General features: G+C 40.5%; 1 protein-coding gene across 2 annotated transcripts in view; it reads right to left on the bottom strand.

The window, feature by feature from the left end:
- Window positions 1-3505: 3505 nt before the first annotated feature.
- Window positions 3506-24390, bottom strand: part of gucy1b1 (guanylate cyclase 1 soluble subunit beta 1) — a 41272-nt gene continuing 20387 nt past the window's right edge. For both annotated transcript variants that reach the window (XM_063045023.1, XM_063045022.1), the window contains 9 exons: window positions 18121-18318; window positions 16748-16978; window positions 15027-15143; window positions 14796-14929; window positions 12694-12891; window positions 9889-10126; window positions 7646-7786; window positions 4439-4593; window positions 3506-4277 (listed from right to left, as the gene is read on the bottom strand). In XM_063045023.1, coding sequence (XP_062901093.1) covers window positions 4154-4277; window positions 4439-4593; window positions 7646-7786; window positions 9889-10126; window positions 12694-12891; window positions 14796-14929; window positions 15027-15143; window positions 16748-16978; window positions 18121-18318 — 1536 coding nt within the window. In that variant the 3' untranslated portion in view covers window positions 3506-4153. The remainder of the gene's footprint in view (window positions 4278-4438; window positions 4594-7645; window positions 7787-9888; window positions 10127-12693; window positions 12892-14795; window positions 14930-15026; window positions 15144-16747; window positions 16979-18120; window positions 18319-24390) is intronic.

Here is a 24390-nt window from a genome sequence, read left to right as displayed (position 1 = left end):
AGGATCCCCAAGGTTGGATTCTGAATTGGCTTGCCCACACAGGGCAGAGGGTGACAGCAGAGTGGATGTATTTTGGTGTTCTGCAGGTATCTGTTCTGGGACTCCTGTTCTTCATCACTTTTATAAATGACTTAGATTAGGAAATGGAGGGGTGGTTAGTACATCCGCAGATGACACTAAGGTTAGAGGTGTTGTGCATTTCGTTCTGACAATTAAATCCATTTCAGCATTAAGTTAATTGGAGATAAAATGCAATAAAAAAGATTGAGCCAAATATAGGGCATTGATATAGCCTTGCTTTTGCCATGAATTATTTTTTGTACAGCTGTTAATTAATATTACAGCTTGCACTCTGTGGTAGGGAAAGCATAAGATGGAGTTGAATTTGCAAAGTGTACTCCACAGTCCCTCCCAACTCAAGTCAAACAGGTCGGTGAAGTCAACAGTGTCTGATAATGCTCTGTGCATTTTTCTGGGAAAACTTGGGCAATGTTGGATGCACATTGATGTGGGGACACCTCTTTAGTTCTGAGAGGAGGCTGTTGAGGGGATCTGGTGACTTTCCCCTACAATGGACAGCAGGAAGACACCTCTGTAGTTTCTACAACTGGCCTTACCTCTTTTCTTGAAAATGGGCATGACTACACCAGCTCTGATGACCCTTGGCATGACCTTGTCTCCCAGATGAAGCTGTGGATTTGTGACCGAAGCACTCATTACAGAGTCCTAGGATTTCACTGAGGAGATCAGCTGCTCCTGGAGTCATTTTATTTTTGATTTGCAATATGGGCTTCTTAGCTTTTTGTTAATACAAATGGGCAATGGGTGAAGCATGCTACAAATACCGGGGCAGTAAATTTTGCAATCACTCAGCAGTCCTCAAAGGTGAACGGTATATTTCCCTCCATAAGTGCTGTCTAACTTTCTGAGTTCCTCCAGCATTTTTTGTGTGTTGCTCAGGTTTTCATTTGTTCCTTTAGACACAGAGGGAAGTTTGCAGGAGTGAGTGTAACAAAATGATAAGGATATAACTGCAGGTAGTTTCATGCAGTGGAAGCCACACAGAGGTCTGGGGATGTTAGAATCAGCCATGCTAAGTGCTGCCTTCAGCAGCATGTTGGGATGCATCTGCCACAAGAACTCAATTGGGCATCCATCTGATTTTTCCCATCTGGAAGAGGTGACCATTCAGCAGCCAGAGTATTACCCTCTGTGAACACACCATTCATGGACTGGAAAATCACAGCTACATCAACTAAATTTAAATTAATTCTGCAATCAGATTTAATTTATGTTTACCATTTCTTCGTGGAAAGTCTTTATGCTGATGTTTTTTTTTAATACATATTATCTTATTCTGCATGACATTATATAACATCATGCAGAATCAGATAACTCTATTGAATTAGTTTGGTGATCAGGCTAATCTTTGCAAATGTATTTTCAGGCACAAAAACAGGCTAACACATCGTGGTGTTTTGGAATCATTCCTTGCTAATTGGTAAGAGAACAGATCAGGCACACAACCTGATTAAATTGGTTGTCTCAATGTCCATCCATAAATTAACCCCTATTTTGTTACATGGTTTCTGTTGTCAGTCTAATCATTATTCTAGTGCAAAATCACTCCTCGTGTCATGAAGCCATAAGGTTTGCTTAGCAAGTATATTCTTTCCATTCATCATATCTTGCATTGGATAAAAGTTAGGAAAAAAGTAGTTTTATTATGCTATTTTTATGGTTTAAAATTATTATGCCATGAGTGGGAAGTTTCTCAGTTGTCGCTGAGGGATATATCACATCTCGTTAGAAGGCTACTCACCGACGTGAGAAGCTACTTTGCCAGATGTAATGAACTACTTTCAGGGGTCTATCAAATGACACCATGGCTTTCGTCACATTTATATAAGTGTGTGTGCCTTTTGGTTCTTGCCTCCATATTTAAATAATCGTGTAGTCAATAAAATACAGTACAGATCAATCTAAATGATTCATTTTTGCCTATTATGACTCATCAAGGCCTTACATCCAGGTGAGACTTTTCATTCCATTTGTCTTCTTTCTTGTAAGAACTGTATGTAATTTGCCTGTTGCAGTAGTCTAGGAGAGGAGACACCGGAAATGGTGCAGTGTGGCATCCATGCTGGGCTGGGAGCTGAAACCTCCCATTGATGCCGCCATCCAGTGTTCAATCAGTGGAAGGACAAGCTGGATTGCTTGTGTACGACTGAGAACTGCTTGTACTTGCTGATAACATCCATGCACCTTCAGTTTACAAGGCATGTTACTCTGGGACTTGGACTAGGTATTTTTTGTGTGTGATTGTATGTTTACTTGCTATCATATAGGTGCTATATGTGCCTTGTGCTGTGCATAACCGTAGGTACTGTTTTGCACCTTGTCCCAGAGGAATATTGTTTCATTTGGCTATATTCATGGGTATTCATGCATGGCTGAACTTGAACTTGTTTAATTTATGTTTTTCCTTGTGAATGCTAAGTGCTTGTGATGTTACTGTTACTAAGATCTTTGTGTACTTGTGGAAATGATAATAAACTTGATTTTGACTGTTTCAGCCTCAAACAATTTACTGTTCATTCTGCATTTGAATTTGATGCAAGTAAAGCAGCGCCTGTGGAGGCAAAGTGGTGGTCTAGGTTTTGGACTGAGACCTTGCATCAGAGCTAAGATGAGAGGGAGGAGTATGACAGAGGCTGATAGGTGAGAAGTAGAACGAGATGAGGTGGGGGATGATGGATAGATGAAGAGGCTGTTTTTAGCCTGTTCCTGTCGGCTAAAGGAGAAGCTGAAATATTCACATAGATGGAGGGCACCAATGATTCCCTGACACTTGTGGGGGCAGCAAAGCTATGGTCGTCAGCTACCTGGAGTGATGCCAACGTTGAGAGAGTGACAATGATAATGACTCTGACCTTGACTGTCAAGAGTTGTCCTGGCATAGTTTAAGCATACAAAAGGTTATTGAACTCGGAGGGTTTCTGTATTGAAGTGCAAATATGTAGACATTTCTTCTTAAAGAAATCTAGCTAGAAACTATGACAGTATATACTGTATAACATACCCATCACTTCCAGATATTTTACGACTAGATCATTGGATTCACAAACAGAGATTTTAAGAACTTGTGTTCAAGTAAGTACACTCAATTCAAATGCAGAATGAACAGAAAATGATAAGGAGATTTCTAATTCTACCTTTAACTGACTTTAATCCCCTAGAGGCCACTGCAAAGGCTTCATGAAATGTGGAACCTTTCAAGAGCAGGCCACAAACCCCCCAGTCAGACCTTCAGTACAGGTCATGTATATTTAGTGAGCAGCAATTCTTAAAGCTGTTTCAGCTCAATATCATTGACTGTATCACTGAGATTCCCAAACCCACCCCACCCCCAGAATTTGCTAGAATTTTGACAGAACCCATCCAAAGATTCCAAGTAACATTGGTTTCCCACTGTTCCTGTGTTCTTTCAGACAACCCTGGAACGGTTATAAAGCTTTGGCTGATCACGGAGTCAAATAATATCTGAGGTGATGGAGTTCTGGAAATTTTGTATCTCCATTTATTGTTGCACTTCCAAGCCAAAGAGAAGCTTCCTCCCCACCAAAATGAATAGTCCATGCAATCTGGGAGGAATGGGTACCTCAGCAACTATGCTGTCTCCTGCACACACCTCCCCCACAGACATTCCCAACTGGATGATTTCATGTGCAATCGGTACACATCTTGGGGTCCCACAGAAAGTTAGCAACTTCTAACAGGGCTAGCACAGCAGAACCACATCTCCACCTTGTAAACCATACAAACTGGCAGCATGGTGAATCAGCGTTTCACAGAATCTTGTTCTTTTAAATAAATATTGTAAGATTTGGCACATTCCACAAATCCTTGCTTTCCAAAGTAAACCTAAAGGTGCTTGCTTGCTAGTATTTGTTTATTTAATGAAGAAAGACTAGAAACCACCTTGCTCTTAAACAGCTTTCGTATTACTCGGCAGAGTTCTTATAAAATGCCCTTTAAATTAATAAATGTTCATTTTACTGCTGTGAAAGGTAATGTTTGAGACTATATCAAATTAACGATGTTTCCATGGTTTATGTCCAAAATTATACATTGTTCTTTGATGAATTATATTTCAGTCTCTGCATTTTCGGGACAGGAACCAAACTTTCATTGGCTCTTTCTTACCCTTCATGCTAACCAGATCTCTGTACTCCAGTTGAAATTGTTCATCTGAGTTCTCGGCACTCATAAGGCATCTAGTTATAAAAGGAGATGGAAATTAGGACTATTTATCTAATTTTAAAAGCAGGTTAATACACTGTCACTTTGGAGACATGTGGAAGGCATAAACGTGATTTGGTCCCCATGCTCAGCCAATGTAATCACACCATTCCAAAATAATTCAACTACCACTCACCTGTATGTATACTCTGAGACATTGATTCTCCCTTTTTCTCCAGTGGTTTCTGTCCTGCTTGTTAAGTTAACAGTATTTCCAAACAAGCAATAGCGAGGCATCCTCTGGCCTATTACACCAGTGACAACTTCCCCAGTGTGAATGCCAATAGTGATCTGAAGTGAAAGGTATAGTTTTGTATTATACTTACAGTTTTACAGAGTGCAACACCAGGATTCACACCACCAAGTTCAAGAACAGTTACTACCTCTCAGCCATCAGGCTCTTGAATAAAAGGGGCTAACTACACTCATTTGGCCCATCACTGAGATGTTCCCGCAACCAATGATCTCAATTTATAGACTTTTATCTCATCAACTTATGTTCTTATTACTTATTGCTACTTGCCTATCGCCACAATAGGTCAATGGCAGATGCAATCTCAATGGCTCTCCACATGGCTTTAGACCAGCTAGACAACACAAACATCTACGTGAGGATGCTGTTCATCAACTATGGCTCAGCATTTAATACCATCATTCCCACAATCCTAATTGAGAAGTTGCAGAACCTGGGCCTCCGTACCTGCCTCTGCAATTGGATCCTCGACTTCCTAACCGGAAGACTACAGTCTGTGTGGATTCGTGATAACATCTCCTCCTCGCTGTCGATCAACACTGGCACACCTCAGGGGTGTGTGCTTAGTCCACTGCTCTACTCTCTGTATACACATGACTGTGTGGCTAGGCTGTGATAATAAACCTGATTCTGATTATTGCTATTTATTTATAGTTGGATTTTTTGCACAGTTTTTGTCTTCTGCACTTTTCATCGATCCTGTTACAGTTACAATTCTATAGATTTGCTGAGTATATCCACAGGAAAATGAATCTCAGGGTTGTATATGGTGACGTATATGTACTTTGATAATAAATTTACTTTTTACTTTGTACCAACAGTATCTGAGTTGGGGCCAGTAGGATTGCAAGTAGGAAAGGTCTGGTTGACCACAACTAGAGAAATATATCTATTTCGAGTAACCACACTTAAAAAATGTGAAGATGTAGATGAAGATGGTGTCTCAGAAAGGCAGCATCCATTATTAAGGACCTCCAGTGCCCAGGGCACGCCTTTTCCTTACTGTTACCATCAGGTAGGTGGTACAGATGCTTGAAGGCACACACTCAACGATTCAGGAACAGCTTCTTCCCTTCTGTCATCCAATTCCTAAAAGGACATTTAATCTTTGGACACTGTGAGAGTAATTTTTGGGTTTAGGTCATTAACACTTAGTAAATGGCTTCAGCCACCAGTCTTCTGTTCCTTGACAATGCATTTCCTAAAAGCTGTGAATATCAGAATCCCAGTCCATTTGTAACAATGCATTTCCTAAAAGCGGTGAATACTGGAATACCAGTCCAGATGCTGCTGGTGAGAAGGTGTGAGGTTTGCATGCAGTTTCAAAGACAGTATTATCTATACTTTGTAAATATGGATTGTCCTTCATGTTAAGCACATAAAATACTAAATAAATGTATTGTGGATTAATTTTGGAACAATGGATTCCTGAATACCAGTCCTGATGCTGCTGGCGCTGGTGGGATGGATGTAATTGGGAGGTGTGAAGTTTGTATGTAGCTTCAAGAGAAAGCATTGTCTATACTTTGTAAATATGGATTTGTCCTTTGTGCGTGTAACAAATAAATATCAAGCCCCACGTTGGGCAGCAGACCTTTCCACCGAAAGGGCCTCCGTATGCCTGCTGTACGTTGCTTTGTCGAATAAAGAAACTGCTTTGTATCTACCAGTAACTCTCTCTCCAGTGATTTCATTCATGCAATAACAGACACTACCTCACTTCTTTTTAAATACACAGTATTTCTGTTTTTGCATGTTTTTTAATCTATTCAATATACATAATTGATTCACTTGTTTATTTTTTTTGTTTTATTTATTATCTTTTCTCTCTGCTAAATAATGTATTGCATTGAACTGCTGCTGCTGTTAACAAATTTCACGTCACATGCCGCTGATAATAAACCTGATTCTAATTCTGAGTTGAGAGGCTATGACGAAGGATTGTTAGGATAGTTCCAGGTTGTAAAAGCTGCAATTGTTGTCCCTGGAGCAAAGGGTGCTCATTTGAAAATGTTGTACAAGGTTACAATAGGTTTAATGAGGTAGACAAAGAAACATTGCTCCCTTTAGTCGATTATATTAGGATGCATGGGACACAGAGTTAAAGTTAGAATGAGACAAATAGGAGATTTATGTGGAAGTTCTTTTTTTTTATATAATAGATGCTAATGAACTGGAACTCACTGCCTACAGAGTGCTAGAAGCAGAGGCAAGGTTTCAAGACTAAATTGGAGGGGCCCCAAAGGGAAGTTAACAGGTAGGGGAGGGGTGAAGCAGGGAAATGGAACTTAACAAATGGCACTTCTGTGAAATGGCATGGTCTCAGTGAAATACTAATCTTCTCTGTGACACAGTTCCATGGTTTATTTCCTCAGAACTCTATAGGCTATATTTTAAACTAACCACCATCCTTAACTTCATTGATAGCCTAGGACGTAGATTCCATTCTCCATGGAATCTTTCTTTCGCAATGGAATGTTTATTTGCTGAAACTCTGACATGCCTAGTTGTCAAGATCCTCTTCTCAGCCTCACCAGTGTAGTCCAAAGGAAAGCTTATGAAGCAATACACTTGGCACCAGCTTGGCTGCAGGAGCTGCCAGAAGGATCTTCAATGATGCCCAGGGGCTCCACTCCAGATTTGGGTTTATTCCCGTAGCCTTCATCCCTCCTGAGGCTACCCTCAAGGCAGTGGGGCTACTTACCCATAGCTACTAGTGATCTGGCTCTCGAGCACCAAGCCATGTCCACACACCGCTGGGCCTGCATGTTATATGTGCAGGGGCCAGACCTCCTCCCCGTCCTCTGTAGTTCATCCTGAGTCCGAAAGGAGTTCAGTTTCCCTGTGTCGCCAGCAAGGAGGCACCACATGAGATTTGCTGTTGGAGTGGCTATGGACTGGCCCAGAGAGACTTACACATTCAGCTCTCCTTTTCGCAAGACTGCATGCCAGCGGTGGAAAATAAAAGTGAGAGTGACAAGCACTACCCACAACAACCATTTTGACATGGAGATTTATAAGGATTCTAAATATACCAGAGAGAAGGTGGATGTGACTATCATATATATCTCAGAGCTTTGCAAGGCTAACCTGCACAGGTTCTCCATCAATCTTCACCTGTCCTGCAATTTCCATCATGTCTAATGCCAGGTGACATATAGAGCGAGCATGATGGATACATGGTTCCGGCAGGCCGCTCACAGTCATGTACTTATCACCAACCGTCTCCACCTGAACAAATAAACAGCAAGTACAGGCTAATCAAAAGATTCTAAAAAGATAACGAACAATCTAAAATTTGAAGACGTAACTGATCTCATAATATTTCAACTGTTGTATTAATTGAAATCAAAGTCAGTCAACCTCATTATATTTCTTTTCAACCCTTTAGCTTCAAAGAGCCTTTCAACGACAATGGGCCAGATTGTGCTGGACAGGAATCTCAGTCCGCAGTCTCTGCACACATGGACTCCCCTGGGCTGACTCTCCACACCCACAAGGTCTTTGGCAGGGTTTAAACGATAATTAGACTGGGGGTAACCAAAAATAAAGAGGCAAAGCTGGGAAGAGAGGTTTGTTTTCGGTCAATGTTGCGTTTGCTAGTTTTTAAGTATCTCTGACACTCAGCGACTGTTAATAACTACTATTTTGAAGAATTATTTCAGAAGTAAAACAAACTGAAGAATATTAAAATCAGAAAAGTTGAAGTAAAATACAGAAATAATCAAAAGCTATAGGAATATAATTTAAAACGGCTACCTCTCTGCATATTAATCTGCAGATTTAGAATCCTTGTTGACATTGGGGATTTGATTGCCATGCCTGATACAACTTTCCACAGGGAATTTTAGTAAACTTGTTGCCCTCCATGGGTGATAGAGCATAGCAAAACATTTTTTCTACACAGAGATTTGTAGCGATTTGAAAGCTAAATATTCAGAGTTGCCAACCATGGCCAGCAGAATCTGGACAATAAAAAACACACCAGTGTCATCTGATAAAATCTGACATGTAGTATAGAAATAATAGGATAAGTGATCAAATATTTGTTCAGAAGCAAAAAAAAACAAACTGCTGGAGGAACTCAGCAAGTCAAGCAGCATCTGTGGAGGCAACTATGTTTCAAGTTGAGACCTTGCAACGGAACTGAGGAGAGCAGGAGGGATATGACAGGGTTTGATATTATCAAGTGTTATTTATCATAAGTAGAACCAGATGAGGTGAGAGATGATTGATATATGAGGCCAGGTAAGGGGAGAGAGTATTAAGACAAGAGGCTGGTGGCTGGTAAGTGGAAACAGATAAGGGAAAAAGATTGGAGGGGGGGGGAGAAGGTGAACATAGAGCAGAGGTTGGATGTTGATAAAGTGGAACCACCTAAAGGAGGGGTGATGGGCAGCTGGAACCAGATGGGGAGGGGACAGGGAAGGTAGAAACGACAATTCTGCGCGAGTGGAAACAGGTGGGGTAAGGTAGCAGATCTAGATAACAGGTGGGGGGAGTGTTGCAGCCCTAGAAGGTGGTCTGTATCACTATCTTGTCTATACCTGCACTGAGAAACACGAATTGGAAAAAAAAGTAAATCTTGCCCTTATTTATTTACTTTTGTCACACAAATTCCATGAGAGTGAATTTTATTCTGTATCTCAAATTTTTGGGTTATAGTAAGTATACTCATTAGTTACTTGGGTAACAGTTGGTGGGGGTTGCCTGTAATCTGGAGAGACTGGAGAAGCAGATTTTCCTCCTTGTGGCACATACGTTCAAAATCAAGGAATTTTAATATAACTTGAAGGTAATGACAAGGCGGCCAGAGTGAAGATGACTTATTTTTCTGCAATGACTGAATAAGAACTGAACTGTTACTGCTGAAAATACATTGGAAATAGATCCTCTGGTAACCTTCAAAGGAGAATTTGCAGAAGATATTGTCGGCTATAAGGAAAGCTTTCTTTCCAGGCAATCACCCAAGATCAGGGTGAGAGTCGATGTGCGGAATACCTTCCACTGGTGATTTATCATCCTGAGCTTGTGGAATTAGGCAAAGAAAATCAGTGATGACAACTTCTAGATGATTCTGTTAGACCACTTTTACTGAGCACATCCGAGTCCACAGTGTGCAGGACATTTGTTTTCATTCATTGGTGACAGACATACAAAATAGCAATAGTTACGTCTTGTATTCTACTTCTGAAATCTGGTTCCAATTGGGACTCATTTTAGAATAATACGGTAACACACACATTACTACATTTATTGTTACTAACAAAATCAGATTTCCAGTCAATAGCACGTACTTCTAAACTGAGTCAAATGAAAATAGGATAACTCACCTTAAACACATAAGGGTTTATGCGTGAATCAGTGAGGATGTCAAATTTTGTATAAAGGTCATTGAGGAGATTTACGATTTTCATAGCTCCCTCAGTTGAGGCATGCTTACTGCAGAAAGAATTGAATCCAACAATTCCACTGAAAAGGATAGTTACGTTGTCATAACGTTTAGCAGGAACAGGACGCTTGTGTCTCAGCTCATTAGCAACAGAATGGGGAAGAACTGAGTACAGTAATCTGAAAGCAGGTGAATGTATATATCAGATTTTCAAAATATTTAAGTATTCCAACTTTAAGCCATTGGCTTCCAAATAAAAACTATCTGGCTTTAACTTAATAATGCCTAATTCAGCAAAGCCACTGGATATAGGAAATTAATAATCAGTAACAATCACAACTCAAGAGATTCTGCAGATGCTAGAAATCTTGATCAACACACAGAAAATGCTGGAGGAACTCAGCAAGTCAAGTAACAGCCATAGAGGCACACAAACAGGAGAAAATCTGCAGAAGGGTGGAAATTAAAGAAATACACACAATACTATAGAGGCATAGTAAATTTTGGCACATGAAATTGAAGATGAGCTGCAGGCCAACAAGGTACCTGTTGGTCTCTGTAAAATTCTGCTGCAGAAGGCCCAAAGAACATTTGCTATAGAACAGGCCTTTTTGAAACAATAGTCTCAAAGACATTGCCTGCATATTCTCCACTACTGTTCAATGCATGACAGAAAACATGTAGGTTACAATTCTTGTTTATGTGTTGTGTGAGGTGAAGACAGGTTTTAAGCCTCAGAGTTAAGCAGCATTAAGGGAGAGGGAGTAAAAAAAGGTCTTTGCCAACTGGGGAAAAGGACTCGAGGAGGGATTGAGTTGTGAACCATTGTGGTTCTGAGCCATCCTGAGACTAAGACGTCTATCAATAAGATTCAAGCAGGTCCTCTTTATCAGTGATAGGACTTGACAACTTGGTTTGTGGCCCCTCCAACTAATAATCAATGATAAACTATGAATGATGCAAAGGATTTCCTTGGAAACTGTTCAGAATAAAGACGCAAATAGTTACTTATAGGCTCGCTCCAGAGAACTAGCATAATTGAACATTTATTTAAATACTGTATGTTTGTGAGTTGTTCATCTTTTGTCTGCATAGTTTCCCACATTTTATCTAATGGCTAGATGACTCCAAAAACTCATAACCCCATAAAAATATATATATAATCTTAAAACCCAAAAGATATGTATTAATTTTAGTTTTACACAGCTTATCATACGAAGGACTGGGAAGTGAGAGATAAAAAATAACAAACGAGTGGTGACTTTCTTTCCACTTACTTTATTATCAGTCGATGGTGAGTAAACTGTAGAATAATCACAAAATGAGGTCGACTGTGCTTAAGCCAAATCTCTGAAAGAGTTAACAATTTATCTCATTTCTTTGTTCTTTCTCTGGAGCTTTACTGTTATATTTTTCTTTTTAAATAAACTCACTGTTGAAAGTTACTATTTAATCTGGATGGATCACTCAATGCAGGGAATGCAATTCAGATAACTTGCTAAGCAAAAATAAATTTTCTCACTTCCGCCCCTTCTGTTTTGCCAATTATCTTAAACGTCTCCTCTGCTTATAGAGTCATAGCGCTCAGAAACAGGACCTTCTATTCATGATAACCATCCTTTGCCCATATTTGGTCCGTATCTCTCTGTGCCTTGCCTTTTTAACTGATTGTCTGAATAACTCTTAAAAGCAGTAATTGTATCTGCTCTATTGTGTCTGTGAGGAGGTGCGTAAGGGTGAGATAGGTCAGCTGGTTGAATGGTGAAGACTGTGGAATTTATGAAGGACAACTCAGGTACACAAGCACCACTTCTTAATGAAGGACCTGAGTTGCAAAGGGTGAGCATTCCTAGCTGCCAACATCCCACCCAACTTTCTGTCTCATCTATACCCTGGCACAACCTTAGAAAACTTTTCGCACTATCCATAACATCATTGTTTTTCATGTTATCCGCAGACTTACTAATCCTAACCCCCACCCCTATACGCAAATCATTAAAATATATTACAAACAGCAAAGGTCCCAGCATAGATCCATGCAGTACACCATGAATCACTGACCTCTCTTCCAACCAATCTTTTGCCTCCTATCACTAAGCCAATTTTGGATCTAATTCGCCAGCTCTCATTGGATCCCAGGCTTTAGCCTTCTAGATCAGTCGACAATACTAGACCTTGTCAAATTCTTTACTGACATCAATTTTGTTACTATTAACTATCCTACCATCAAATTGCTAAACTATAGTACCCAAACTACTGTCACGCCTTGTTCTCATTGCTACCATCAGGAAGGAGGTACAGAAGTCTGAAGGCACATGCTCAACGATTCAGGAACAGCTTCTGCCTCTCTGCCATTTCTGAATGGACATTGAACCCATGAACACTACCTCAGTACTTTTTATTTCTATTTTTGCACTACTTATTTAACTATTTTATATATATATTTAATGTAATTCAGCTTTTTAGGTAATTATGTATTGCATTGTACTGCTGCCACAAAGACAACAAATTTCACGAGATACGGCAGTGATATTAAACCTGATACTGATTATTAAAACATTTCATAGTTTTACGTAACTTTACTGTATTTCATTTCTACCTATCTCTATTACAACAATGATCCTGGCTTTTCCAGCCTTTCCTGACAACTTAGTATACCCTCTATTCTCAGCTTTCTGGCCTAAGAAAAGTTGGCATCAGTGGCAAAGAATGTGCACACTCCACTTCCCAGCCTGATGCGGCTTACCTGTCTGTCTTTTTCTTTTCATCTTCCAGTTCTCGCAGTGTATGTTGCAGGCGATCAGTCAAGATTTCTAGTTCCTGTGTAAGTTTGTACTCTTCTCTAAACTGTTCGCCCAACAAAACAAGGTCACGTGTAGCATCATGTATCGGGATATCACTGAGATACAGGCCCCTCCTTGTCAGGTCATCCAAATTCATTACACTAAATTAAAGATGATTTTTTTATATACTTTACTGATGGATTACAGAGATAAATAAGTTTATCTGTATTGAGGCTTCCATATAAACGTGCCATCGCATGCATGCTTATTACATTCCTTTGAATACCTAAGTAAAGTATTTGAAAGTCCATTATAATGAAAATTCTCTAGAAGACATCAGCTATCTTAAAAAAATTTAACAACATTTATCATTAAGAGTGCATCCAAAGCTATGCAAAACAAAGCAACAGTACGAATGAAACATAGGACAGAAAATAATCAAAATTCAACCTTGTCAAAATTCTGTTGTGCTACAAAGTAGAAAATGTCATTGTAATTTACAAGAGGCAGCCATTCAGAGCAGAACAGGGCAAAAATTGACTTCTAAGCTAATTCTGCCTTTGACCCTCTTGATCTATGCCCCTCTGGCCCTCATGGCCCTTCTAATGCTTTCTCCAATTAATTTAAATCCACATCTACTCACTATCTACCTCTTTGGGAAGGAAAGAGCCCCTTCCTGTTTACCTATTCAGGCCCTTCATAATTCTATACAACTCTATTTATCTCTCCTTTCATTCCAAAGAAGGCTACCCCAGCAAAGGCAGACTATTCTCCAGTTCAGGCAATGGCTATGTATATCTCCTTTGTTCCATCCAATTGGCTATGGATAGAATTGTGCACAAACAGTATGCAGACCAACTGTAGACTTTAAAAAAAGGATACAGAAATAAAAATTCTTGAGAATATTGTACAATCTGACTGAAACATTGAATGGGATATCTGGCAACACAGGAGATTCGAACTTCAGGCTATGTGAAACGAACAGACCATCCTTTTCAGCATGGAACTGGTGAGGAACCCCATTTTTGAATGTGCAGACTCAATCTCGAGGCAACATCTGATACCAGAGAGAGAAGCTGTTCAAGGTTTAGTGCCTGCAGGGAAAGTTTTGACCTATCATCCAGGCTCATCATTGCTCTGAATTCCATTCTTGGTAAGGGGTTGAAGGCTGTAATGGCATTCCAATGATATGTCCACCAGTAGGTTTTACAGCCGGCTGATGTCCTGCCCTGGCTTTGAAGAAGCAACAATGGTACAATTGGAGGACAAATCAGCTGTCAGAATTAATTGGTTCTAATTTTACAGAATAAGACACAGGGAGTTCTCTTCAATTGGTTAAGAAGCAACTGGAGAGATCTCTACAGTGTTTCATATACTGCACAACACTTCTTCCACAACCATACACATAGTAGAATGGGTTTATGAAGTGACTCGCATAAAGTATCTGACATGTGATTATTATAGAGTGCCTGGCTTAGGAAATTCTGGTCAATGGTGATCCTCAGGATCTTGATAATGGTAGAATGGGTAAAAGTAATCTCACTAAATGTGAAGCAGAAGAAGAGAGACTTCACTTGATCTACATGGCCACTACAAAGCTTGACTGTGACTTGGTAGTAATCTCAGAATTCAACTTTTTTTTGCTGTTAGACACAGAGTGTCCCTCCATTTGTGCCTGAGGTTGTCTATGCCAACTAAGGATCATCATTTTAGAAGAAATGTTGCTGTTAATGATGAAGAAGACATTTCTTCACTCAATGGTCCATGAACCATTTAAATATATAAGCCTTGCATTCTTTGCCTGTGTAGATACTCAAGACTGAGACTGGTAGATTTTGGATATTGTGGGTACTGTAGTTAAACTGGGATCATGAATTAACTGATTTTACATGATCTTAGTGAACGTCAGATGAGAATAGGAAAGGATTCAGCCTTGTTCTGATCCTTCTTCTTCTGTTCACATCTTTGAAAAGGAGAAGAGTCTACTTAAAAGTTAATATAAATACACCTTGTTCTAGAAATTCTGTAAACTTAATGTACAGCTTCTAACAATTGAAAAATATACCTGGGAGAACACAGGAAAAGTATATTATCAGCTTCAGATAAATAGATCATCTGCCCCTTCAAACGCAAACAGCAGATCTCAGGACCCATTAGTTCATTGTAAAATTCTGCCTTTTCTACATTCAGCAGGTCGTCCTAAGGTAGATAAGTAAAATACACATTTTTTAAAAATCATTTACTTCTTTAATGATTTTGATTAAGTTTGTAGTAAAAGAATTGAAGCTAGGGTTACCTTAGTTCTTAACACAAAAACTGTGTTAATATGCGAGAGGATTCCATGAAAAGAGAAGTCAATATGTGGCCGAACCAAAGAGAAAACTGACAGGAGGTTACAATTTCCAGGCTGCAGCTAAAGCAGAAAGTGAGGAAAAATTACAAACCTTACTCTATTAACAGTTCCATCATTCAAGACCACAAACTGAATTTCTCCATCATCTAAAACAAAAGAGAAGAAAATCAAATGCAAACAAAAGCTGGGTTTCCCTGAAATACAGCTAGGACTTGGGAGGGCAGATTTTATGTGCACTTTGACGAAATGGAGGTTTAAGCAACAGGAACGCAAACCAATTTGGTACATCACTGAAGACTTGAGCAAATTTCTGCAGTTGAAAGCATTCTGAGTGGTTACATCATTTCCTAGTATGGAGACTTCAATGGACAGGATAAATAAAAGCTGCCAAGGGTTAATGACCATTAAGAGCCTAGCCTCCATATCATCAAGGACCTCTTCAAAAGGCAGTGCCTCAAGAAGGTGGCATCACTCATTGGGGACCCTCAATACCCAGGACATTCTCTCTTCTCATTACCGCCATTAAGGTGGAGGTACAGGAGGCAGAGGTGCAGAGTCAACATTTTAGGAACAGCTCTTTCCCGTCTGCCATTGCTTTTTCTGAACAGTCCATGAATCCATGAACACTTCCTGACTATTTTGCTCTCTTTTTACCACTATTATATATTTCTTATGGTAATTTGTAATAATTCTTTATGCACTGCATTGTACTGCTGCCGCAAAACAACAAATTTCATGATATACGACAGTGATGATAAACCCAATTCTGAACTGGAAAACCTGGTTTTTCAAAACTGCTGAATTCAATATTAAGCCCTACAGAAGTTTTTGTTTTCCACCACTAACATTATTCACTTCTTTCTATAACCATCTCCTCTGCTGAACCAGCTATAGTTAACAAGCCTTTAACACCATCTCACCTATCTTGGCCCCTCCTCTGCAACCCAGTACATTTGTAGCAACTTTCCCTAGTTTTAATGAAAGAGCTGAGAACTGTGATTCTCTCCTCAAAGGTGCTGCCTAGCCTGCTGAATATTTTAACACTTTTTATTTTTATTTCAGACTTCCAACATCTGAAGTTTATTATCTTTCCTCACTGATAAAACTCACTTGGATAGAACTGTACTTTCCTTGCATGCTCTATAGTCTCCATTATTTGCAAAACTTGCTCGATGCCATGTAGTATTTTCAGTCCTCAACAAAACAAAATTTGGCTAAAATTACAGAGTTGTAGGATCGTACAGCACAGAAACAGGCTCCTTAGGCCTGCTGTGACCATGCCAACTATCAATTATTTATTCATATCAGGTGTCCCTAACCTGAGGTCCATGGACACCTTGCATGACGATACTCTTCTATGGTATAAGAAAGGCTGGAGAGCCCTGATCGAAACTAGTCCTATTTAATGCATATGGTCCATGGCCTTCACTACATTGGCGAACCTACTGCACTAGCTGCAGCACCACTATGCCATCCAAATGGGAAAGAATGAGAGGGTTAGACAGAGACAGAGGAGAAAGACAAAGACCAATAGAGATAGAGACTTAGATACGTGTCTGAGAGAGAACCAGACAGGGCAAGCGGGGAAGGGAGAGATAGAGATAGAGATAGAGACCGAGACCATAACAGAGTTTATCATCTCATGATTCCTACTGGATAGATACCTGTGGAAGGACGCGATATATTGCATTGCCAGACTGAGTTACTGTTAGCTTTCTGTCGAACATGATGTGAAAGGGGAATGCTTTGGAAAAGGTGAATGGACTAATTCTGGATTCCTGGGTACTGTTCTCCTCAAACTTATCCAGATCTTCTGAAAAAGCCACTTCTTCAGAATCCTTTTGCTCAATCAAAAATTGAATGTGATCACACTCCTCACTCTTCTGCTGGACCACCTAAAATGAAGAAGAGATTTGCCTTAGCAACCTCTTCAGTCTCAGGCAAAGAAAAGTATCAAATAAAATAAGCAATTTTCATTGTTAGTAATGTTCATTCTAAAACCTGATGCACACTATCTGTTGTTATCTTTATCAAAACCAGCTATTTAAGCATATATTCAATACGGCTCATAAGTGAGCATTTATAAAAAAATAAAAACATATACCAAATGAGATCCTTGATTCTGTTTTCACTGACAACACATTTCATAAATGAGAAGCTGATAGAAAAATTGGTTGGGTACAAGGAGATGGATGGGATGAATTTATACAGATGTCTCAAAAAGAAAATCATACAGACAAGAAAGGATTATTTTAAAAGTTGAGGAAGTAAGGACTGAAGCAACAGAGATTCTGGCTACAATATTTCAATCAATAATGGATATGCAAGCAGGCCCAAAGAATGCTATGTTACAACTATTTTAATTCTCTTCTATAAAATTTGCAGGATAAATCCAGGGAAGAGTCTACAGCTACTTGAGTATTCATGTGACAGAGCTATTCCATTAATCCTATTCCCACTCTGAACTGGAAACTGAGGAACATAATTCCAATATCATACCAATTACAAACATCAAGACTTAACTGCACATGTTCCAGTTAAGAAATGATATAGCTAGTAAAACACATTCAAATGGCAAGACTCCAGTCTAAAGCCATTTCTTCCTAGTCCAAATCACAAACAATCCATACATATTGTAAACAACAGGAATTCTGCAGATGCTGGAAATTCAAGCAACATACATATTGTAATCTCAGTTACAATAAATGTAGAACTGGATTAGCAAATAATATAATTAAACAATGAAAGGATAAATGTTAAAATTTTAAATGGTTAAAGATAATGTTGCAATAAAGTGGAGGATTATATAATTCTTTAAATAAATTTTGGACACAGCATGGAAGCAACTTATCAGTGAGCTACAATGCTACTAAGTAGTTGGTAGAATATTGCATTCATTTTCAACATGTTCATGTGACAGAGAACACTAAGATTGGCAATACTCTGGCACATTAATTGATAGTGACCAAACACATATTGCCTCCCAGTCTCAGTTTTCTAACTTCCATTATTAAAACTGCAGATTTTATGATCTTACCTTCATGTCTATTTCAGCGCCATGAAGCTGCTGCGAAACTGTTTTAATTATTCCAATTACAATATCCTGCAAACCTTCCCTTTCTGAATAATAATGTAAAAGGAGACCTTTCCCTTTATCGGCATCTGTGCATCGGAATGATGGCGCACGCATCCCGGGGTAAATGGTAGCCAGATGATCATGTAAAGCATCAAGGTTCTAAGAAGAAAAGATTAACAATTCCCTTCATATGTATCAAAGTATTTTAAAGCATAACTAGTACTTAAGCAACAAAACAAAAAATGTTAAAATTATGGCAAAGATTCTAGCTTCCACAGTACAACATATCTGCTGCACCATATTCTAACCTTATCATAGTAAATAGAAAAAAAGGCAAAATTTAAAGGGAAAAAAAGCTGGTACCTCCAACTGTGAGGAGTTCAAACTTCATGGTCAAATGTGGATGGACATGAAAAATCCTCATAAATGATCAAAGCTGTCACTCAAATTACACTGAAATTATGCATTCCTGAAAAGTCAGTGGTGTGTGCCAGTAAATCTGCTAATGATGCATTATGATCTGTGGCTCCTTTTAATTTCAATGGAGAGAAACTACTGCAAGTGTGAAGGGTAACTGGAGAAATCTTCAGTACAGTCTGTCCTCGGGTTACGAATGGGTGCCTGTCTTATGGGCACCCCCACACACAACTGAGCTCCCATAATGTTATTAAATTCAAAAGTCCTTCAAATAGCAGAATCAGTCTCCTCTGTACATTTCGTAAGTGTTCTTACATGCCATTATGCCATTCATTACAATACTGTCGAATGACTTTGTACGTTTTTCAACTAATGGGCAAAAATTAAATAATGGACATCAGTACAAACAGAACCCCAGAGAGTACATTTTATAGTTAATTAATTTAAATGACTGAAATTATTTTTAAGTGTTTGAAAGTGTTTGTGCTTCTGATTGTCCTTATTTTAACTGAGCTTAATTTTTTAACATTTTTGAATATGAATGCCAGATACAATCAAGCTGTCATATGTACGTGTGCATAAAACAATAAACTCGACAAGGCTTGAATCCAGGTGACCTGACATGCAACTTGATGTTGAATCCTTCTCACTCAGACATGCAAACACGAGGAAATCTGCAGATGCTGGAATTTCAAGCAACACACATAAAAATTGCCAGGCAGCATCTATAGGAAGAGGTACAAACGATGTTTCGGGCCGAGACCCTTCGTCAGGACTAACTGAAGGCTTCCTGACGAAGGGTCTCGGCCCGTAACCTCGACTGTACCTCTCCCTATAGATGCTGCCCGGCCTGCTGCGTTCACCAGCATTTTTTTTATGTGTGTCACTCAGACATGAGTGTGTTCCAACTAAGCCTCAGTGCTCACTGTACCATCCAAGCCTTGGAAGCCACTTAAAGTAAGGAAAAGTTCAAATAAAACAGAATGTCACAGGAGCATAGAAAGCCAATGAGTGAAATAACATGTTAATTCCAAAGTAAAATAATAATACTTTCAAGTGTAGATTATCAGACAGAAATATTTTATAAAATTGCTGTCTTTGAAATTGGACCCATTTGCACATATTTGGTAAAAGTTACTTTTCCTAGGTGAGAACAGACTAACCATTTTAAGGTCAAATGGCATCTATCAGGAAATTTGCGTAGACAAGTCTACAAGTGGTTCTCCACGATGCAGATGATACTTCCCCACTGGGAGTGAACTATTTCCCTGTCTGCTGTGTATCCAATGATGTCACAGTTGACACATGGCACACTTACTCCAGCAGAAGTTATAATATTGGGAGAAACCTATCATCTTTAGCGTTCATTCATGAAAACCTTGAATATTGAGCAGGGGAATATCTACAATCTTTACTGTTTAGTCATGAAAATCTAAGAAAATACTGTGCAGGGTAATAAGACAGCAGTTTTAATCTAGTCACAGCTTATTAATATCCAGTTTAATAGAGAGGCTTTATTTTTAGTAGGCAGCTGTAGATCCCAGGGGATCATGGGTTTGCACCTCTGCTGGACTGTGTCTGGGCAGGAAGATTTGAAGAACCAGCTGTTGTCCATGCAGCAGGTTCCCCCTCTCCACGTCACTGATGTAGTCCAAGGGAAGAGCAAGCACCGATACAGCTTGGCACCAGTGTCGTCGCAGAGGCTGCCAGAGTGAAGTTGTAAACAACATCAAACTGCCTTAGGGACCCTGGCTCCGGATTTCTCCTCGGGTTTACTCCCAAAGCCTTTACCACAGCTGGGTATGGCCGCAAGGCAGTGGAGGTTTAAAATCAGAGTTTTCCTTCTCCTGGGTGGGCTGCCCTCCAAGGCTGATGAGCCCCACCTGCCCAAATAGAGGGGCTTAACTGCAACAAAAACATGCCATGTTAGAAATACTCAGCAGATCCAGCAGCATCTATACAGACAGAAACAGAGTAGGATCAACCACAATCTTATTCAATGGCACAGCAGGTGCCCTGCAGATCCTCCAACCTGTCCTGAAACTGTGAAATTCAACCACACAGTTTGGATGAGGCTCTGAAAATCGGGTCTAACTGGCAGAGTCTTGCCCTGCACCCATGTCATTTAAAGAGGCCATTCATTATGTACAAGATTGCTGGATATTGACTGGACAGAGGTGAAGTAAGGTTAAGGCTTGTCTATCTGGGAGACAGCCTTTATTTCATCGGTCACTGTGGGTGCTCCAGTCATGGTCCTTCTGAGCATCCAGGATCATCCAAAACAGCTGTAAATGGGCCAAAACCAAAACCCCACTGCACGGGGGCATGGGGGGGGGGGAATAAACGGGATTTGAGTGAAGTAAATATGCCCCAGAAGCCTTTCGGCACAGGCCAAGAATTATATTTTTCTGAGTAGCTGGAACTGTTCCAAAAGCTATGCTCCAATCAGAACCTTTTTGAAAAGATCTGCGTCTGGAGAATAAAATTTAAGTCAGAGGTATTCTGTCACCTTCTGCATGTGGAGCTCTGCTTGTTCTGGTGAAGTTCCTCATTGCCTTCTTAAGCTCTACATCAGTGGTCCCGAACCACCAGGCCGCGGTCTGGTACTGGGCCGCAAAGCATGCGCTACCGGGCCGCGAGGAAACGATATGATTTGGCGATATGAGTCAGCTGCACCTTTCCTCATTCCCTGTCACGCCCACTGTTGAGCTTGAACGCACACGAGGTCATTACCCGCGCGTCAGCCATGTCAGTGCAGGAAGAAGATCAACTCCTCGAGCTTGCAAATGACGGCAGGCTGAAAAGTATGCTTGACATAATACCTCTGCTGGCATTCCAGATCAAAGTCAAGGCTGAATATCCTGAGATAACCATGAAAGCACTGAAAACGTTGCTTCCATTTCCAACATATCTCTGCAATGAATGCCATGAAAACTAAACTGTGGAATAGACTGGACATAAGGAACCCCCTTCGACTCTCTCGATGGGACCGTCTTTGTTGCAGGAAAACAAGCCCAGGGCTCCCACTGATTCAGCGATATTGATGTGTTGCAATGATTTTATATGTTCAAACAGGGAAAATATGTGCTGTGTGTTTAATATCCAAACGTTACTTAAAATGTTATGATGCTATTGATTTATATAACCATATAACAATTACAGCACGGAAACAGGCCATCTCTGCCCTGAACGCTACTCTCACCTAGTCCCACCGACCTGCACTCAGCCCACAACTCTCCATTCTTTTCCTGTGCATATACCTATTCAGTTTTTTTCTTTAAATGATAATATCGAACCTGCCTTTACCACTTCTACTGGAAGTTCGTTCAACGCTTACTTCAAGCTCCCCTGTCCTCCCCTGATAATTGCCCTATCACTATATTCATGCGAGGAAAATATGCGCTGTGTGTTTAATATTAAATTCGTTAAATACTTTTAGAAACGAAATTGAGTGTATTAACCACTTATCACCTATACTGTATTCCAGTCGTGATAAACACCGCCCCCCGCCTCCGAACAGAATAGCCAAAAATGACTTGTGGGAAAAAAAATTGGCACGTACACACATGCGCAAGTCACGCATGCACACTGGTGCCCACGCAAGGCTTCATGGTCATTGTAGTCTTTCTCGGGGGAAACACAACGTATTTGAAAGCTACTCGTCTGTTGGCAACCCTACAACACCGCCTGCCCCCCGCCCCCCCGGTCCTCAAGAATATTGTCAATAATAAACTGATCCGCAGTGCAAAAAAGCTTGGAGACCCCTGCTGTACATCACGTCAGCCAGTAGCACCTATAGTCGCTGACTGCAGCGTCCCATGATAAATAGGGCATTACAAATCTCCTCCCTTGAAGAATGAAACTGATTCCATTCTTGTGTACACGGTATTGGGCACTGGAAAGTAGCCCAAATAGAAGACTTCAAGGAGTATTAGTCGGCAATGTGCATTACCAAGACCTCTGCAAATGAAAATGCTGCCATTCTGTGAATATCCAGCTTGAACGACCAGTAGGAAAATGAAGGATGCTATGCATCCAGGAACATTGTAATGCTCATTCAACCTAAGACCATTCGTAATGCCTGCCAGGATTCAGCCAACTTTTTTTTCCACGTGCCACAGTTCTCAAGAAGACATCAGATGGCATAGAAGAGATTAAAAGAAGTGAAGGGGGCAGTCGGCATTTTTTGCACCATAGTTTCCGAGGAGACATCAGACTGCATAGAGGGAGAGAAAGTTTAAGAAAATGAGATGGGGCAATTGTCACTTTTTCAGTAGACGTTGGACTGTGCATAATTATGTGAATGGCAAAGACCAATAACAAGAAATTCGGTTTAAGCAGAGCAGTCATTCTGTGAGTGGGCCAGTGTTAGAGGAGGGAGTTGAGGCTTCAATTCATTGAGGTTCGGCAAGGGGATGGGAAGCCAAAGGTACATTTTTTTCTGTTATTTAGTCTTCCTTATTGCACATTTAGAGCAGAGGAGATGCCAGGCTGGATAGTGGAATGTTCCTCTTGTGGGATGTGGGAAGGCAAGGAGACCTCCAGTGTCCCGGGTGACTACACCTGCAAGTAGTGCATCCAGCTTCTAACAAAACGCGTAAGGAGTTGGAGCTGGAACTGGATGTACCCCAGATCATTCAGGAGGTTGAGGGGTTGATCGACAGGATATACATGGAGGTAGTTACATCCAAGGTGCAGGACAAGGATGTTAAGAGGGCAGCCCATGCAGAGACCCCCTGTAGCCATTCTCAATAACAGGTATATCGCTTAGGATACTGTTAGGGGGGAATGGCCTAGCAGAGAAAAGCCACAGCAGTCAAGTGTCTGGCTCTGTGGCTCAGAAGGGAAGAGGGGAGAAGAGGGTCAGTTGTAGTAATAGGAAATTCGTTGGTTGGGGAACAGAAAGAAGGTTCAATGGGAGAAAATGAGATTCCCGGTACCAACGTCATGGGTAGGAGGGATGACGAGGTCCTACAAAGTGACTTCAGGGAGTTAGTTGCTAAGTTAAAAGACAAGACTTCCAGAGTTGTTATCTCAGGATTGCCACCCGTGCCACATGCTAGTGAGGCCAGAAATAGGAAGATCTTACAGTTTAACACATGCAAAGGAAATGGTGCAGGAAGGAGGGCATCAGATTTTGGGATCATTGGATTCTCTTCCAGGATGGTAGGACCTATACAGACAGGACAGTTTGCACCCGAACTGGAGGGGGATTAATATCCCACTGGGGAGGTTTGCTTGCGCTGCACGGGGGTGGGGGGGGGGGTTTGTTAAATCAGAATTGCAGGGGAATGGGAACCAGGGCACTAGAACAGATAGTGGAGTGGTTGTGCAGAAAGATGTTGTTAAACCTACATAAAAAGTCAGGAATCTAAAAGATTGGGCTTAGTGCGACTAATGTTCTGAACTTTTCAATGTAAGGAGTATTGTAAGAAAGGTGGATGAGCTTAGGGCATGGATCAGCACATGGAATTACGACATTGTAGCCAAAACTAAGACTTGGTTGTAGGAGGGGCAGGACTGGCAGCTCAATGTTTGGGGGGGGTTCCATAGATCAGGGGTCCCCAACCTTTTTTGCAATGCGGATTTATTATTGACAATATTCTTGTGGACCGGCTGACCCGGGGGGAGGGATAGGGTTGCCAATGGACAAGAGTGGCAGTCAAATACTTTGTGTTTACCCCGAGAAAGACTCCAATGACCAGTGCGCATGCATGAGTGCCGATTTTTTTCTACAAATCGTTTTTGGCGATTCTGTTCGGGGGGAGTGTTAATCACGACCGAAATATAGGTGATAAGTGGCTAATACACTCA

Source organism: Mobula hypostoma, chromosome 4, assembly GCF_963921235.1.
Source record: "Mobula hypostoma chromosome 4, sMobHyp1.1, whole genome shotgun sequence".
Classification (NCBI taxonomy): Eukaryota; Metazoa; Chordata; class Chondrichthyes; order Myliobatiformes; family Myliobatidae; genus Mobula; species Mobula hypostoma.
The sequence above is the reverse complement of the archived record's forward strand: the minus strand, read 5'-3'. Positions and strand labels throughout refer to the sequence as shown.